General features: G+C 39.9%; 1 protein-coding gene across 6 annotated transcripts; it reads right to left on the bottom strand.

Annotated features, from left to right (window-relative positions):
- Positions 1-952: 952 nt before the first annotated feature.
- LOC110524113 (receptor expression-enhancing protein 6) lies at positions 953-10,770 on the bottom strand. Of its 6 annotated transcripts, none has more exons than XM_021603462.2 (7): positions 10,487-10,770; positions 9,102-9,195; positions 8,825-8,963; positions 8,278-8,446; positions 5,428-5,573; positions 2,809-2,852; positions 956-2,086 (listed from the first exon to the last, which is right to left on the bottom strand). In XM_021603462.2, exons 1-6 carry the CDS (start codon positions 10,617-10,619, stop codon positions 2,811-2,813), a joined length of 723 nt encoding a protein of 240 aa, XP_021459137.1. In that variant the 5' UTR covers positions 10,620-10,770; the 3' UTR covers positions 956-2,086; positions 2,809-2,810. The 6 variants fall into 6 exon arrangements, with proteins under 6 accessions (XP_036833824.1, XP_036833825.1, XP_021459137.1 ...); XM_021603461.2 differs by having other exon boundaries at positions 1,004-2,086; positions 2,809-2,855; XM_036977930.1 differs by lacking the exon at positions 5,428-5,573 and having other exon boundaries at positions 955-2,086.
- Positions 10,771-12,407: the final 1,637 nt, after the last annotated feature.

The raw sequence follows: 12,407 nt of genomic DNA, 5'->3' as shown, positions 1-12,407 counted from the left end.
TTCTGAGGGAGGAAGGAGAAACATATTTTCCCTATTGGAGAGAACTGGATTAAGCGAGGGTAGGTCAAGAAGGTGAGGTCTGGCTACACCTCTAAATAACATGAGCGTTCCAGATGGAATAGCATCAACGACTATGGCAAACTCTAGGTGTTACAGGGATATTGTAACGAGATAAAAAATTCCTCATAATTGAGTGACAATCCTTCTGCATTAAAAAGCTGACTCACCAGCAGGATATGATAATTGAACCAGTTTTTTCTATACAAAATGTCCTTATTGATCCAAATGAAATACCTATGCGGGGAACAATTATGTTTATATATTAATGACCACGCTAAGAATACTTTATGAAAAGCAAATCATTTTGTGTAACTGATGTGAAATGGCTAGCTAGTTAACCTGAAGTAGTTGTTCCCCTTGCTCTGCAAGGGCCATGGCTTTTGTGGAGCGATGGGTAACGATGCTTTGGGGGTGGCTGTTGTTGATTTGGGTCCCTGGTTCGAGCCCAGGTTGGGGTGAGGAGAGGGACGGAAGCAAAACTGTTACATTTGCAGGAGTCTTAGCAATGTTACAGTTACAAAGTAACATAAAATTGAGGCCACCAAAATGGGAGAAGATATAATGAAGGATGAAATTCCAATTTGAAGTTGGATTCTTTAAAAACATTTTAGCCCAATTTATCTTAAGTATTATTCAAAGTAGGAAAATCTGAAAAATTGAGACCACCATATTCATACGAGTTCATAACGACAGATTTCCTAATATGTGTACGGTTTTTCCAGATGAAGTTGAAAAGCACCTGGTCAACCACTTTACCTATTTTGTTGTCAAGATATAGGGACTGGGCTACATAAGTAAGTGTGGAGATACCTTCAGAAAGCAATACTCGACCTTTCAAGGATAAATCCCTCTGAAACCAATGATTAAACTTCTTTTTGTTTTTTTTCAATAATAGGTATACAATCTAATGAGCATCTTTCCTGTTGATCCTAAGATATGGTAATCCCAAGGTATGTTACTTTTCCCTTGACTGGAATATTGCATATAGAGGTTATCACACAGTCTTTAACAGCAAACAATTCACACAATTCTTTTTAGAGCTCTGACTCATCGACCGGAAGATCACTGACGTCATGATTTGTCTCGTATTTTTCAGAGTTCCCAGTTGCTTTGAACGCAGCATTAGTTCCTATGATCCATGCCAAAGAATCAGTGATCATCATAATGACAAGCAATACACTGAATAAGAAGAGGACACTTTTATTGATACACAAGGTACAACTTACTTTACGTCCTTTTGAGAGTACAACATATGTACATGTATAATAAAAGGAATAAAGGACTGTTTTTGAAATAACTTAATTGCCTAACTCATGACGTACCATATATTACCCTTTCTCCTTCAACTTAAATGATTGGTTAAATACACAGTACTAGTATTTACCATTGGACAATATCACTAGGATTCCAAGACCCAATGCATTTCTAACTTACAGTAGAGGTATGTGTCAATTTCATTTTCATATGGCCTAGATCCGACTATACAAAACTGTTACAAGACACAAAGAGAGAAAAACATGTCCAAAAAGAAACAAAGAACAACGGTGAAAACTAAAGCAATGAAGTCCAAGACCAGAACACTGTGGGCTATTGTTGAAACATTGAGCCCACACACTCCTGCAGACAAGGACACTGCATTGATTGTAAACCAAAGACCAGTTTAAATTCAGTTACTCTAATCAGGTGATGAGAAGGTCAAAATATCAGACATTGCATACCATTCAACTAACCACCCACAACCTTGCGGATGTGAAGTGTTTTTCAGTTGCAATGGTTTTGGTCGATTATAAAGCAGAATTTTACCTTGGTTATGTTTTTTTCATGTCCCGTTATCTGTCTGTGTAATGGTATCCCAATCTCTGTCAGACTTGTGTCATTGTTTTCCAATCATAAGTATTAGTGGTTCAGCAGTTTGCAATTCAACATGGAAACCCAAAGTCTTTCCTGTGAATCTGGCATGGTTTGCTTTGCTGTCATCAGTACCATCACTGAGACTTGTCTTGGTTGGATGCCTCTACCTGTTGGTCTGTAAAGATAATGAAATACACTTGCTCAAAGTTCACTCATAGTTGCTCATATTTCACTTGTAGTTGCTCATAGTTCACCAAATAAAATGTAAGACACTCAAAGTAGTTATGTCAAAATGACATGAGAAATATAGGCAAATGAAAGAAATATGGGCACAGTATACACTCCCCTTCATATGTTTTTGGACAGTGAAGATACTGTTTCAAATGTGGTTCTATACTCCACCATTTTGGATTTGAGATCAAATGTTTCACATGACTCCCCAGTTGAGGAAGTCATAAGTATTTGGACAAATTCACATAAAGAGGCAATCTGCAGTTGCTACATACATTTTTGGACTTATAAATGAATATGTTCCCATTGATTCTTGAAGAAATGTACAACGTTTGCGTCCCTGTCCAAATACATATGGAGGGGAGTGTACAGGAAGTAGATGGTACCCATATCTTTCTCATTCATTTGGGAAAACGGCCTAGCTGGATCTACACAACAAATGGCATGGGGCATGGACTCATACGACGCGAGACGAATTTGGAAGTCTAAAACCATCTGACAAACTTTAGTAATTAACTATTCCTTTAGGAGGTTAGAGCACTTGGTTAATGCAAATGGCAATCTGTGCCACCAGATTCAGCCACTGCCCACAAAACCTTGTGGTTGACCGGGTGAATACAGTGAGTGATACTGTATACACACACAGTGTGACTGTGTGACACTTACCATTAGTCTACCGTGGGTTCAGTGTAGATCAACTCATTGATAATCTTCTGAATAGACATGGAATAGGAACAGACAAGACAGTGAGGAATAATTACTTTCAAAAGAGCTTCACAACCATATGACGAAAGGGAAGCACAAAGCAGCGGGAAGCATACATTTAGAATCATTGAAATATTGGCTAATTGGCTGATGGTCGACTACCTCTTTTCACAGTTCAGGTAATGCCTGCTGTAGTGGGCCTTGATTTGTTTTTAAACCTGAGGAGGGAAGCCTAGCAGAATCTTTAATCCAGCCACTTGTTCTTCTCACAAGTCGGATTTGCTGACTTACATCCTCGTTTTCATTCTTGAGAAAACAGACTTTGCCATCTGTTGCTGTGCTAAAATCTCTGGCAAAACATTTTGAAAGCTTATTTTGTGTTGAGGCTGTGCTTTCTACTGCATTTCCTCCAACAAGACACTCCCAAAATTAAACAATAGACCCAGATTCCAAGCTTGCAGAAAGTGACTACGTGAAAAATAACTAATGGCAGCTTTATCAGTATCCATTGTCTACAGATTGCAGTGGAGTGGGATTAGTTAGTTAGCACCCATTAACTTCCACATGACTGTACAGAGTATCAGTTTAGGAATGATCCCACCAACAACATTTACCAGCCAGAGGAGAGAAAATAGTGGTCCACGGTGTGGACTAGAGGCTTGACACATGCTCCATAAAATACATATCTGTATTCTATTTTGATGACATGCATTTCAATAGTGTTGGCACTTTCGATCACACTGTGTTGTCGTCTTCTGTTGTTCAATTAAACCATTTAATTATTTCTGACAAATAATAGCAATCAAATGAGATATTAAAACTAAGAGTTGATACTAGCTACTAGAATGAAGGAGTGGTTTCTTAGAGGCTACAGTGCCTTCGGAAATGATTCACACCTCTTGACTTGTTCCACATGTTGTGTTACAGCCTGAATTTAAAATGGATTAAATTTAGATTTTGTCATCACTGGCCTACACACAATACCATATAATGTCAAAGTGGAATTATGTTTCTGAAAATGTTTACAAAAAAAAAAAAATGAAAAGCTGAAATGTCTTGAGTCAATAAGTATTCAACCCCTTTGTTGAATATCCCTTTGAGCATGGTGAAGTTATTAATTACACTTTGGATGGTGTATCAATACACCCAGTCACTACAAAGATACAGGTGTCCTTCCTAACTCAGTTGCCGGAGAAGAAGGAAACAGCTCAGGGATTTCACCATGAGGATGGATCAACAACATTGTAGTTCTTCCACAATACTAACCTAATTGACAGAGTGAAAAGAAGGAAGCCTGTACAGAATAAAAATATTCAAACGCATGTATCCTGTTTGCAACAAGGCACTAAAGTAATGCTGCAAAAAATGTGGCAAAGCAATTCACTTTTTGTCCTGAATACAAAGTATTATGTTTGGGGCACTCTCCATATTTTCAAGCATAGTTGTGGCAAAATCCTAGAGGACAACCTGGTTCAGTCTGCCTTCCAACATACACTGGGAAAGGAAAGGACAATAACCTAAAACACAAGGCCAAATCTACACTGGAGTTTCTTACCAATAAGACAGGGAATCAAATCATATGAAATCAATGAATGTTTCTGAGTGGCCGAGTTACAGTTTTGACTTAAAATCTACTTGAAAATCTACGGCAAGACCTGAAAATGGTTGTTTAGCAATGGTCAACAACCGATTTGACAGAGCTTGAATGATTTTTTAAAAAGAATAATGGGCAAATGTTGCAAAATCCAGGTATGGAAAGCTCTTAGAGACATGCAGTACCAGTCAAAAGTTTGGACACACCTACTCATCCAAGTTGTTTTTGCAGCACCCCCTGAAAAATATATATTTTTAAAGAATACAAATATATATATTAGTAGTGCTCTGGGCCTTTACTAGTCCTGTGTTAGCACACCGATATAGGTGTCTGTAGCACGGGTTAAAAAAAAAGTGCAGCACTCCCAAACATCTTCCCGCTGCTATGGAGACATACCCAGAAAGACTCACAGCTGTAATCGCTGCCAAAGGTGCTTCTATAAAGAATTGGGGCGGCAGGTAGCCTTGAGGTTAAGAGCTTTGGGCCAGTAAACGAAAGGTCACTGATTCAAATTCCTGAGCCGACTAGGTAAAACATCTGTCAAAGTGCCCTTGAGCAAGACACTTAACCCTAATTGCTTTTGTAAGTCACTCTGTTAAATGTTTAAAATGTTAAATGTATATTAAATGAGATATCGCTGTATTTCATTTTCTATACATTTGCAAAAATGTCTAAAAACATATCTTCACTTTGTCATTATGGGGTGTGTGTAGATGGGTTAGAAAGAAAAATCTATTTAATTTAATCCATTTTTAATTTAGGCTGTTACACAACAAAATGTGGAATAAGTCAAGGGGTATGAATAATTTCGGAAGGCACTATATAGACAACACATACTCTAGGGAAACAACACACAGCTAACATGCAAACAAGCTAATAGTGAGACTATATTAGCTTAGCTGGAGCAGTGTTAGGCACTAACTAATGGCAAAGGAAATCAACTGATAAAGAGTTTGTTACAGAAATAAAGAGTTTGTTTTACATACAGCTGATTCTGATGTGCTGAGTAAGGCTTTGGCCCCTGATGCATCTGATGTGCTGGGTAAGCCTTTGGCCCCTGATGCGCTGGGTAAGCCTTTGGCCCCTGATGCGCTGGGTACTATAGTCTTGTTTTTCACCAGTGATTGAAGGACTGAGGGCAGACAGGAAAGAGAGAAAGAGACAGGCCCCATGCAAACAAAGGTATATGAAGGTTGCTTCTGAAACAAGTAAGCGATCTGTGCACATGAAATTGCAAAAGCAGTTGGAAAGGATGTATACAAACAATCAAGGCTGAAACACACATGCATGTGCACACACAAACAGACACACACACACACACACACACAAGTGTATCTCAGTTTTTCCTGAAACTTAAATGGATAGCAATATTTAGGCTAATTTGTTTATTCTGAATACTTTGCATTATTTTCACAGTAAGTATGCATTATTTCACAGGTTGAAAATAGCTACCTCTATATCAGCTGACCTGGTTCCTGCCATCCTTCTGTCTACCTTTTATAAGCTGTCTATGACCTCAGTTGACATCATTAATCCCTGCTGGACCATTTGCCAGCTTATGAAATCCATCACTGGTGTGACCTCATAGCCAACAGCACATTAAATATATCCTCGTTGTTTTCTCAATAGATACAGTAAAGAGTTCAAAGGAACTCAACCAAAACAATGGAAATGACATGGAAACGTGTGGGGAAAGATCCTGAATATCCTCATTGCCCCAGCAAAATTAGCCTACATTTAGGCTATTGATTATATGTACATTTCACACTACGTTGAGGTAAAAATCAGAGTATATTGTTTGTATGGATGTCAACCCCAATACATGTCCATGTCATCGTCACCAATCAACTACATTAGTTAAAAACGACTGACTACCACCACCCATATCTGTATGCTAGCTATGCTACCAGCTTATACGAACAGGCGAAAGCATTTAGCAGTCACGTCTTCTAAACCTGAAAAGGGACAACTTCTAAATGGTATGCAGCGAAAACAGAGAAATATATCCTAATCGAACTTTAGTAATCGCATTGTGTGCCTGTTACAATGCATCAATCATGACAGATTTGACCAATATCCACTTTGTTAGATCAGATTGGCTGAATCTGCACCAACACGGCGTCCTTCTTCTATCCCCTACGGCCTGCACTCCATTGACCTCTTTACCGCATCTATATGGGTGCAGTGTTACACACAGCTCTCTAATAGGATTTATACTGTGAAATAGCAAGCCATTTAGGGACTTCAGAGGGAAATTAGCTATATAGCTAAATCAGGTACAACATTTATTGGGCATGCTTTTGAATGTACTGACCGCAAAATGATATAATCCGTTTCCACTGGCATCGATTGCTACAGTGCATTTGAAAAGTATTCAGGCCACTTGAATTCTTCCACATTTGTTACGTTAGTCTTATTCAGAAATGTATACAATAGTTTTTTCCCCTCATAAATCTACACACAATAAAAACACCATAATGACAAAGCAAAAACAGGTTTTTAGAAATGTTTGCAAATGTATTCAAAATAAGAAAATGAAATATCACATTTATCATAAGTATTCAGACCCTTTACTCAGTACTTTGTTGAAGCACCTTTTGCAGCGATTACAGCCTCAAGTCTTCTTGGGTATGACGCTAAGCATTAAGCATCTCTCTGTACTTTGCTCCATTAATCTTTCCCTCGATCCTGACTAATCTCCCACTCCCTGCCGCTGAAAAACATCCCCACAGAATGATGCTGCCACCAGCACGCTTCACTGTAGGGATGGTGTCAGGAGTTCAATCTTGGTTTCATCAGACAAGAGAATCTTGTTTCTCATGGTCTGAAAGTTCTTTAGGTGCCTTTTGGCAAACTCCAAGTGGGCTGTCATGTGCCTTTTACTGAGGAGTGGCTTCTGCCTGGCCACTCTACCATAAAGGCCTGATTAGTGGAGTGCTGCAGAAATGGCTGTCCTTCTGGAAGGTTCTCCCATCTCCACTCTGGAGTTCTGTCAGAATAAACATTGAGTTCTTGGTCACCTCCCTGACCAAGGCCGTTCTCGCCTGAGTGCTCAGTTTGGCCGGGTGGCCAGCTCTAGGAAGAGTCTTGGTGATTGCAAACTTCTTCCATTTAAGAATGATGGAGGCCACTGTGTTCTTGTGGACCCTTCAAAGCTGCAGACATGTTTGGGTACCCTTCCCCAGAGCTGTGCCTCGACACAATCCTGTCTCGGAACTCTACGGACAATTCCTTCGACCTCATGGCTTGGTTTTTGATCTGACATGCACTGTCAGCTGTGAGACCTTATATATACAGGTGTGTGGCTTTCCAAATCATGTCCAATCAATTGAATTTACCACAGGTAGACTCCAAACAAGTTGTAGAAACATCTCAAGGATGATCAATGAAAACAGGATGCACCTGAGTTTAATTTCAAGTCTCATAGCAAAGGGTCTGAATACTTATGTAAATAAGGTATTTATGTAAAAAAAAAAAATAATAATAATTTGCAAAAACCTGTTTTCAATTTGTCATTATAGGGTATTGTGTGTAGATCGATTAGGATTTTTATTTATTTAATCAATTTTAGAATAAGGGTGAGATGTAGCATAATGTGGAAAAGGGGAAGGGGTTTGAATACTTTCCGAATGCACCGTACATTCTCCAAACATGCTTACAAGGAGATTTTGGACACTGGTAAATAACCTACTAACATATTTTAAAACAGTTTGGAGGAAATGACAACACCCTAGAGAAGTCGAAAATAAGATAATACTTCACTTTAAGGTGTACATGAAATGCATTGGGGCTAGGAGCTAGCTGTTTCTAGACTGGGCCGTCAGGGGCCTCTGTACCTTCTCTGGTGACGGACTCGGCTGCATTCATGGCCTTCCCGCTGAGGTCATTGACCATGCTGTCCACGGTGGCCTCGTGCTTGAGGAAGAAGGGCCGCACCACCCGGTTGTACAGAATCTGAGAGCCGTTCCACGTGACGGGGGCCATGCACCACAACAAGAACAGGCACTGGCAAAGAGGGTGGGAAAAAAACAAGAACATGATTGACACATGTTGAAGGGCAGCACATACAGTACTACCGTAATCACATAAGCAAAGCATGACACCTTCATGAGCCAAAATAAAGAATAAATACAGGTGTTTGATCACAGGTATTTCACAGCATACCACAAATTTATTGACATGTACTTATGAATGTTTATGTATAGCAAGCTTATTAATTGCTTATTAAGTGTTATATGCGGCTGTATTCCATAGCCTATAGTGATTTTGAATTATATTGTAACTGTAAGGTCAGTGGTTGGTCACAATGAGTGAGTTGAAGCAGTTTTTAGTTTGCTTAGAATAGAGTCTGTCTGTGTGATACACATCTGATTATCACCTTACCTTGAAAGCATAGTAGAAAGGAAACCAGTAGAGGAAGATGTCAGAGAAGAATTCCGCCAAACTGAAGATTCCGTAGACGACCCAATAGGTCAGCCATTTTGTGTCATCTTCTTTGTTTGTGCTCTCAATGGCTTTGATTCTACATGGAAGAGTGGAAACAGTACCCGACATTACATAGCCCTAATTGAGGTAAGGTACTACATAACATAAAATGGCAACACATAAATGGTCTAGCTTAAAACATGTAACTTTAAAGCTAGTTTGCTACTGTTCTTACGAGTAATATGCAGGATACACAAATCCAATCATGTTACAGAGGAGGGAGGCTCCATAGCCGTATACCAAATACAGTCCCGTCAGAGACACTGCACCTGTCGATAACACAAGACACATGACGAGAGGTCAAGCGTTATACTGCACAAAGATGCTAATCAAGCAGTGCACTGCTACTTCATGAGAATGTATGTAGTCTTAGGGAGATTGTGAGAGGAGTCTCAAATGCTGCTATTGATAGTGAAGGATTTACAGAACTTTAGAATGTCATGCAAAATGCATAATTGTCTTGGTAGCAACACAAAACTGATTTCATAATTCTGGGGAAATACATTTTTTAAAAATAGAGAGAGAGAGAGAGAGAGAGAGAGAGAGAAATGTCTGGTAACAGCTGCAGAAGAAACATTTAAGAAATTTGAGAATTGAAGAACTTGAGAATTGTCCAATCTACAAAAGGATGTGTTTGCCAGTGATGATATACTTACATCGGCCTACTCTCATATTTAGGTCTACAGGTGACTACAGTTGTTCTATGGCATTGTTGATTCCTTGTTAAGCTCTACACCCAGAGACAACTTTTTAGTCTCGTGCATGCTTGTGCATTCATTCCTTGTTGAATAAAGCAGTATTGAGAATTTGCTGGAAGCAATTGTGGGTTCATGGAAGTATGTGGGTATCATTGGGCACCAGGCACGGGTAATTACATCATCACAACTGAACCCATGGCACAAGGGCACATGGCTCCCTATGGTGGTGCTGTCTAGGGCTAATACCAACATGTGACATGGAACAGTATTACAGTAAGTGCAACCCACTGGCATGGACGCACTCCTGGCCCATGCCTTGCCAAAGTCCTCTGGAGGGTGACAATGAATTATTCAACATAACGGACAGTCTGAAACTACCAAGACATGGAACTGTGGTTGGATTTGTGACAGTGAAGTATCTGAAGGAAGTGTGGTTGTTTTTTGTTTACATACAGTAATAGCAGTAGTATTTTCAATTATAATACTGCACCATTCAAATATGTATGTTCCTAAAAATCTAATGGAAATAATCTTTCATTACAATATTATTGGTCGATCTAATATTTATAATGTATACAATGTAGGTAGAGGTACATCTGAAGAGTGTGCTCTAAAGAAACACACCTGTTGGTCAATACCAAACTGTGCGCCATAGCATAACCTACTTATAGGCATTCCAATTGGCTGCAGTTCGTGTTCACAGCAAGGACTACAAGTGTGCTGCGCATTCGACGAATGTAGGCTTCCAATGAATCAATAGCCTACAGGAATCCATCTTTGACATAATGGTATTTAAACATCTACATCAAATTAACATGACAACAAATTTGTCCTCCGAGTAGGCTACACAAAAATTACATACCTAGGGCAATAATTTTTTTCTTGATTCCCGTTTTCTCCTCCAGTTTTCCAAGGAAATCTGTAACCATGTTTTTCTCATTTAGAAATTTATCTGCGCGATCTCGAAGTTTGTTAAGTACTTCTGAGATACCCATGGTGACGGGTTACAGAGTTCGGAGTTTCTTAAGGCCAAATTCTAAAAATAAACATATAAATAAACTATATTTTCCCTGTGGAAATCTGAGTCCTCGCGCAGTTCAAATCCGCTGACGGGACAGGTTTCGTCTCCTTAATCCGCTTTGCTGGAGAGTCCCTCTGTGCGTCATTTGGCGGTGGAGAGGGAATGGTCAAGGATCACGACTGGCTAGAAATAAACCAATAGGAATACAGATTATAATTATCTGAAGTTGTACAGTGCCAAATTGCAACAGATGTTTATCTGCTACACTGTATTCATTTCAATAGGTAAAACAGCCTATATGGGTGTGTGCCTATAATTTTTCTATATTTCTAACGGGAATAATGTGTCGCTGTGTGGAATGTATTAGGATACCCAGCAGGTGTCAGTGTACGCGCATTCTTAGTGATCCCTCCAGGAGTGTAATGAAGTTGCCCTTAGACAATGATCTAAGGTCAGTTTTGCATTCACACAAATTGTTACGTTTAGGGGACGGTACACTTACGCCTCCCGAGTAGCGCAGCGGTCTACCAGAGGCGTCACTACAGACCCAGGTTTGATCCCGGGCTGTGTTACAACCGGCCGTGATCGGGAGTCCCATAGGGCGGCACACAATTGGCCCAGCGTAGTCCGGGTTAGGAAACAAATAGGAGGAATACAGGTTATATGACGTCAGTTAGGGGAGGGATTGGCTGGGGGGCTTTACAAGTAGGCCGTCATTGAACTTGCCTAGTTAATCAAATAAAATCCAGTGCCTAATGGCAACTTTAAATGGTTTTACACAGGCTAGTATCAAACTTTGCTTTGGCGGGGGTCTTGAAATCACAGTAGGCACGGTGATTTGAGCTATCCGATTGGCCAGGGCAGTATGCGCACTCGATTTAGCCACAGATCTCCGGGTCGGCAGGGTAGGCGGAGTTTGTCATTTCAGATAAGTGAAATGGTTAAAAAAGGGAACACTTACCCGGTGCGTAGGGCTTCTGAATCAAGTGCACTTCGTGTCAAGAGGTCAACACAAATACAAAAAAAAGAGTGCAGGCTTTTATCATTGGCTTTTGTACAGAAATGTTCGATGATCCACAAGGAATGCCTCGAATGCCTTGCCTCGATCGCGATCGGGCCGGTTGGTGACCACTGCATTAACATATGATGACAAAATATGACAACAAGCCTGATGTGTTTATTGATTATTCTGCGAATGACAGCCCACCTACACGGAATTCAAAATGATTGGCTATTCTAAATTATTACTTTCATCAGTCACATGCCCCTAGTGGGGCTATAATGGACATACTGTAATACAAGTTTGTGAACATTACTGCATGCTGTACAAATGACAATGATTTTAACATTCCTTTTCCCAGGCATCCAGTGCTGTTCTTATAGCAGTAGGAATCTATGCCAAGGTTGCCAAAGAGAAAAGTCAGGCATCAGTCTAAATAATAGGTAGTGAAATTAAATTTTCAATGGCAAAATAAACTCAATGATGGTCGACTATTAATTAGGTGTGTGTGTTTTGCCAAAGATGTGGACACTGACGACTGACCCAGCAATCTTGCTGATCATCATTGCCTCAATGTTTAGATTCACCTTCTTTGGGTGTTTTGGATCATTGCACAATCTGTCACGTTCATCTGAATGGACCAAGGCACAGCGTACTTAAGAGTTCCACATGTTTAATAAATACGAAACTCACCAAAAACAATACAGAGGAAAATGAAACGGGACGTTCTGGGCTGCTCACAGGCAGCTACACAAAAACAAG

The sequence above is a fragment of the Oncorhynchus mykiss genome, chromosome 5, assembly GCF_013265735.2.
Source record: "Oncorhynchus mykiss isolate Arlee chromosome 5, USDA_OmykA_1.1, whole genome shotgun sequence".
Classification (NCBI taxonomy): domain Eukaryota; kingdom Metazoa; phylum Chordata; class Actinopteri; order Salmoniformes; family Salmonidae; genus Oncorhynchus; species Oncorhynchus mykiss.
The sequence above is the reverse complement of the archived record's forward strand: the minus strand, read 5'-3'. Positions and strand labels throughout refer to the sequence as shown.